This window comes from Nelumbo lutea, chromosome 6 (assembly GCF_056320005.1).
Source record: "Nelumbo lutea isolate HS-2025 chromosome 6, American lotus-T2T, whole genome shotgun sequence".
NCBI classification, from domain to species: domain Eukaryota; kingdom Viridiplantae; phylum Streptophyta; class Magnoliopsida; order Proteales; family Nelumbonaceae; genus Nelumbo; species Nelumbo lutea.
The window spans coordinates 34,961,767-34,967,819 of record NC_142689.1 but is presented as its reverse complement, the minus strand read 5'-3'; the positions used below and the strand labels follow the sequence as shown (position 1 = coordinate 34,967,819).

The window sequence follows — 6,053 nt, the reverse complement described above, 5'->3', positions numbered from 1 at the left end:
CAAGAAAAATGGTTTATTTGTCCAAATTTCTGTTACCATACTAAGCTTGAAAATCATCTATTAAATGTTATCCTTTTCTGATTGAACTAGTTCTGCCATCTTTCCCATATTGTAAAGAAGCATTTGACTCAGATTTAATTACTGTATCACAACCAACCTGTAACCAGAAGGTTCTCAGTCATTACATTCATCTCCAAATCCTCTAGATTTAGGGAGCTTTAAGCTCCGAAGATATGCAGCTTCTTCACATCATTCAGGTTGATGATCCTTTGGTCTTTCTTAATACGTCTGAGAAATGTTATTATTATTATTATTATCATGTGGATCATTCTACAGTTACAGAACAGAAAATATTGGAAGTGCATGTATGATCATTGTTACTGATACAGAACAGACATAAAATTAGAAGAAAACCAAGTACTAATATCCAAAATTTCCAATACACTCACAACCTAGCAGTCATCTCATAGGATAATACTCACACATGCCAAAACTGCTTATTCAATACAAGGCCAAATAAGAAAAAGAACTCTATACATTCAGCTTGGAGGAACATTGCCCACTTGCTGATAAGAGCAATTACATGAGATGCCGTGCGAAGAAAGAATGAACTCATAGAGGTCTGTATTTACTGGCTTTATTGCTCGAGTCTTAGTTATTGAACTTCTGCTCGGTAGTGCTTGGTGAAGCCTGCATTGTTAATTGGTAGATATGTCAAAAACACAAACAAGATCATATGTTTCCAAGGAGTTCACAACCGCTGCAACTGTGATAGCAGGACTCACTTATGATCCCCCAATGAAGCATGAACATGCCAACAGTTGAAAAAATATTCAAGAACATCATGTGAAATGAATTTCTATTTCAATTTCTGGTGTGCCTGTGTTTCATTGAAGGTTGCAAGGGAGTGCTGTGACCATGTACTCTCATTCTTTGTTAGACCAGTTCATGTTATTGTATAACAAAAGATTACACTCACACAGGAGAAAAAGAAAAAAGAAAGGGGAAAATTTGTTGGGAGTTGACGAAAGGTTACAGAACCAACATATTATGATAAAATTTGTTCTTATCTATCTGAGGCCATAAGCACAATCCTCCCTTGCTGGACTGGAGTGGAATCCTACCAACATACTACATGGAGGCTCTTTCTTTCTTTGTTTCCTTTTCTTTTTTCGTTTTGACATCAATTAACATGGCTATTTCCTATTTCCTAAAACAACTTCATCAGTGCACTTGCATTTTGAAAGATATCCTTTCAAAATGACAGGATTTTCTCCAATCTAAGTGGAGAGGATTTGAAAGCCTTGTCACAGTGATTACTATCAAATGAAGACACACATACCTAGTGAGTACCTCAACATGGGATTGTAGCACATAACAGTACAAGTATGAATGTGTTATATATTTGGATGCAAGAATTTACTTGATATATAAAGATGATAATATTCAATAATTTGGACTTCACTGAAAAAACTGAAAAGACTGAAAAGATGAAACTAGAAGAAGTGGAGTGATAGTGCCCGTTGGTGCCCTGTTGAATAAAGGAAGTACAGTGGTTTTGTGTTTTTGTGTTGGTATTAGAAACAAATACAAAAGTAAGAGACCCAAGCAAAAAACTCTTGTAGTTTGATTTATTTCTGCTTTATACATGTTTTAAAGACATTTGCTTGTCGCAAGCCTCTATGATTTTCAATTTTTTTTTTCTTCCATTTTAGTTCTTTACTGGAAACCACATTATCCTCTTAACAGGAGTATGTACAATGAGTCTAAGCAACAAAATAATCCATCAGCATATTACAGAAATTCTGGAGACATGTATTAAACAAAATTAGTAATTTACTAACCCCAATTGAAGTCACAAAATTGCAAACTGCACATTTCACAGAGCGTGCTCCATATTGGTACATCAAGAGCATTCGGCAGTTACCACAGTTAACATGTGCAACCTGGTTGGCTGCAAGAAAATACATATTGAATGAGTATAATGTCCCTAGCACTGATTTTCAGCTTCTTTTAGTGTGCCCTATATCAGTCTAAATTCAATACATAAATAAGAAACTACAACTCTCCCCCCCCCCCCCCCCCCCCAAAAAAAAAAAAAAAAAAAAAAAGAAAATTCAAAATTCAAGCTGATCCTCATTCTGTGCGTATTTGGTTAAACAGGGAGACTACAGAGGTTTCATTTACCATCATGAGTCTTATACCTTCCAAGGCTAGGTTGATAGTGTGACAACAAGAACATTGTACACTGGTTGCTCCACGAATGTACATCAACAAGGTATGGCAGCCTCCACAGACTAGCTGAGCCATTTCAGTGCCTATTCAGAGTCCAACACAATACAGAAGATAGTTACTACTATGTCCACACCAATTGTTAGAAGCTGAGCTTCAAAAGAAACATGAAAAATGAAATCCTTGTAATACCCATATGGGTAAAATATGCAGTGCCAGATGAAAACAATGGAAGAAAAAATAAAGAAGCATACCAGGAGGTGGAACAACTGTAACTGCATTGCAAACAGCACAACATACAGAGGTTGCTCCAATTGGATAGACGAGGAGATTTCGACAGCCAGAACAAACAAGTTGGCTCTGTGTACCTGGGAGTGACCACAGATTTGTATATATTAGACTAGGATCTACATGTTTTCCACCTTTTGTTCCTAAAGTTCTATTAAAAACTTGAATGGGTGCAAAAGCAGGAAAGCTACAATTGTATTCCTTTCAGCAGACAGATAGCACAGGGATTATCCAATCCAAGTCATGCCAGGAATATGAAAAGAGATCAGAACATGACCAACCATCACCATTGCCATCCAGACACTGACAACCATACTTCAATTTTAGTTCAGATCATATAATTCATCAATAACTATGTAAATTCCACTAAACCATCTTGACATCAGAAAATCTCTCCAACAGAGACCAGTATTGGATTTTACTCCAAATACCTTCTGAGAATTCCATGAATTGAAAGGTTCCCAAATAACAACCCACCAACACAAATAATCTCCAAATCTTAAGAGAGAAATCTTGTTTCCATAAAAGATTTACATTGGGAAAATGAATATTTGGACGAGATAATGGATTATTCCAAGAATTAACCAAAAAAACGGATGGAAATCAGATATTGTTCTGAGGCTAAATTAGTAGGCAATCAGGGGAACTACCGTTAGGAGGCGTAAATGGTACTGGAGCCGTCGGGTACGGTGCGAGAGGAACTGGCATTGCTTATCTGACAACTTAAAATCCTTTCTCCAAGCTTTTGAAAAATTGCAGCTTCAAGCACAGCTAAATAAAACTCTGCCTTCCATTCCCTCCACTTCTGTAAAAATCAAAAAGAACAAGAGAAAAAAAAAAAAAACGAAAACTGACAAGCTCTTAGAGATAGAAGAAGGGGTCTGAGAAAACATTCTAAGAAATCTAATAAGTAACTACGTGCATTACAGAATACCCACCAAAACGAAGAACAAATAGAGAAAAAGAGATAAACCCATTACAGAACATCCAGTGACAGACCAAGGAGCCTTGTCTGAAAAGAGTCACATAATATACGACTAAAGAGTAGTTAATTCCCATTACTGAATTTCCAGTAATAACAGCAAGAAGCATACATGGCTCATACTTCATATATGGTGTATATTAAAATTAGAATCTCATAAAAACCAATTGAACGACACCCATTTAAGAATTTTTCATTAAAAACCATACATGAAGCTGGAATTCAGCATCTATCCAGATACCCAGAAGGCCAGAGAACTTAGACTACCAATGAGATTTTGGAGGCAATAAACGGAGTTGAACTTTGTGAAGGGCAAACAGAACAAGAACATACCCTTTGCAGGCTACGAATGAAGTGGGCGAGGATTTCTGAGGATAACTTAAAAAACAGAGAGATGTAGAAGGAGAAAAGTCGGTGTTAAAAACATGGAAAGAGATCCTTTTACCTTTTTTTTTTTATTTTCTTTGTCTTACTTCTGCCTCTAGTTATTAAGAAGGTGGAACTTTAGCTTTTAGCAAGAGAGAGAGAGAGTGAAGGAGGTGAGAGCACTTCAAGATCAGCTTTCTCACAGACTCAGTAAACCGTGGCATGCACGTGACTTGCACGTTCAATCACACGTTCTTTCTCCCTAGAACATTGGTCGGCCAAGGATGAGCCACGTATCCCGACACAACAATCAAAGCCGTCCATGACATGTTTCTATGGGTGCCGTGAATTCTCTCAGTCACAATATCCAATTTTTGCTGGTGGTCCCACCTTGTGATGTGCAATTACGTAATTTTCTTGATTATTTATTTGGCAATCATAAATTCATAGTTGAACTTGAATCGAATTTTCTTTTTATTTTTTAATACAAAACTGGACCGAATCGGAGGATTGAACCATTCAACCGTTAATTAGAAGTGTCAAAATGGATGCAAAATTTGAGTCCTAATTTTAAAATACATGGGATGATTTTATATAAATATGATGATTAAAAAAGTAGTAAAATAAAATTGATATATTTATGGAAATTTAAGAATATTAACTTCAGGAAGTGATCCATTTATTAAAATGGGGAAATATAGAATAAGATGATTATATTAAAGTTTTTTCTGGCATTCGATAAATTATTTTTAAATTTCATCAAACTGCTATATCGAAAATAGTAGAAAAAGCTCGTAAGAAAGGAGTTGAAATCAGCACATCCCCGTCGTGTGTGTATTGAGAACATCTCCACGTGATATACAATAAATAATGAGGCATCACCAGGAGATGTTCTCAATACATGTCGGGAAATTATCTTGTGGGGGCTGATTTCAATTCGTTAAAAAACTGAAAACGGCATAAGTTGAAGGAGTCCAGATTATTTATCTATGACAATTCTACCCATTCTATCAATATAATATCGCAGTCATACATGGAGAATATTTCATCCTCTTACATGTTATTCCTAGGAGATGCTGAGTCAGGTTGAGACATTAAGAAAAGATATCTGCAGGCTCACACAAAGCACCTCATTCCGATCTCCTGTAAATAATAACATATAAGTGCAGTAGATGTTCTCAATGCATAGGATGTGCATGTGAGGCGCCGTGAGTGAGGAGCAGATCCGGTCTCTTTTGTTACATACAACTCCCTATAAATACAATATGATCTTGCTTCAACATTTGAGACATGAGTTGTACCATTGCTTGCTGGTTCGATTATTCAGGCCAAACACTAATAAAACTGTAGAAGCGTGGAAGTAATTGGTACTGTGTACTAACTATATATCTCAAGGAATTCGAGAATTGAGATTTGGTCCTCACACCGCTCTTGTAGGCTGTAGCCTTTTGTAGCTGTGTATTGAGAACATCTTCGAATTTGTATGAATTCGTTGGATGGAGATAAAGTAGGGTGCAGTTTGAAGAGTTGAGACCCACTGGCCATACCATGGAGTGCCTAGGTTAGGAGTGACAAATGGGTGGGTTGGATTGGGTTGAGTGCTGGTTGTACAATAATCCACCCATATTGACCCAACTGACCCATTCCCAGCTATATTTATTGAGTGTTAGTGGGTCACAATGCACATTGACCTTGATCCACCCTAACCCATTCATATGACCGGTTAACCCAGAAAAATATATATTTCAACTGAAAACATGAAAAAAGATAAATATTCTAGAAAATATAAAAAAACAATGGAAATTATATAAAAACACTGAAAATACAAAAAAACGGCAAAAAATTCAATATATATATATATATATATATATATTAAATTTGTAGAAAAACAAAAAAAAAATTATACAAAATCAAGAAATTGCAAATAAATAATAAAAACAAAGGAAATTGTATAGATTGCAAAACAAAACAACAGAAATCATAAAAACAATGAAAATTATAGAAAACACTACAAAAAATACAGGAAGCACGGTCTAGGTTCCCTCGGTGACTAGCGAGTTTAATCAAATTGTTTGCTCCTACAATGGCTTCAAAGTGCTCAGACATCTTACAAGCATGGTGACGATTATACCAAATGGTTTTCCGTATATATATCTCCCTTCCTATTGGGAGATATGGGACCTTA

The 6,053-nt window shown here is 35.9% G+C and overlaps 1 protein-coding gene across 4 annotated transcripts; it reads right to left on the bottom strand.

The window, feature by feature from the left end:
- Window positions 1-340: 340 nt before the first annotated feature.
- Window positions 341-4,049, bottom strand: LOL1 (lsd one like 1). 4 transcript variants are annotated; one of them, XM_088952413.1, is made up of 7 exons: window positions 3,712-3,853; window positions 3,459-3,532; window positions 3,171-3,325; window positions 2,487-2,600; window positions 2,205-2,318; window positions 1,845-1,954; window positions 341-690 (listed from the first exon to the last, which is right to left on the bottom strand). In XM_088952413.1, exons 3-7 carry the CDS (start codon window positions 3,226-3,228, stop codon window positions 652-654), a joined length of 435 nt encoding a protein of 144 aa, XP_088808539.1. In that variant the 5' UTR covers window positions 3,229-3,325; window positions 3,459-3,532; window positions 3,712-3,853; the 3' UTR covers window positions 341-651. The 4 variants fall into 4 exon arrangements, with proteins under 4 accessions (XP_088808539.1, XP_088808538.1, XP_088808536.1 ...); XM_088952412.1 differs by lacking the exons at window positions 3,459-3,532; window positions 3,712-3,853 and adding an exon at window positions 3,948-4,049; XM_088952410.1 differs by lacking the exon at window positions 3,459-3,532 and having other exon boundaries at window positions 3,836-3,979.
- Window positions 4,050-6,053: the final 2,004 nt, after the last annotated feature.

Excerpts from the sequence above, each read along its gene's own strand:
- LOL1 (XM_088952412.1), bottom strand. The coding sequence starts at position 3,228 with ATGCCAGTTCCTCTCGCACCGTACCCGACGGCTCCAGTACCATTTACG. Across the intron at positions 2,601-3,170 it reads ACCATTTACGCCTCCTAACG|GTACACAGAGCCAACTTGTT; the intron begins GTAGTTCCCCTG and ends GGTCACTCCCAG. Across the intron at positions 2,319-2,486 it reads TACAGTTGTTCCACCTCCTG|GCACTGAAATGGCTCAGCTA; the intron begins GTATGCTTCTTT and ends GACTCTGAATAG.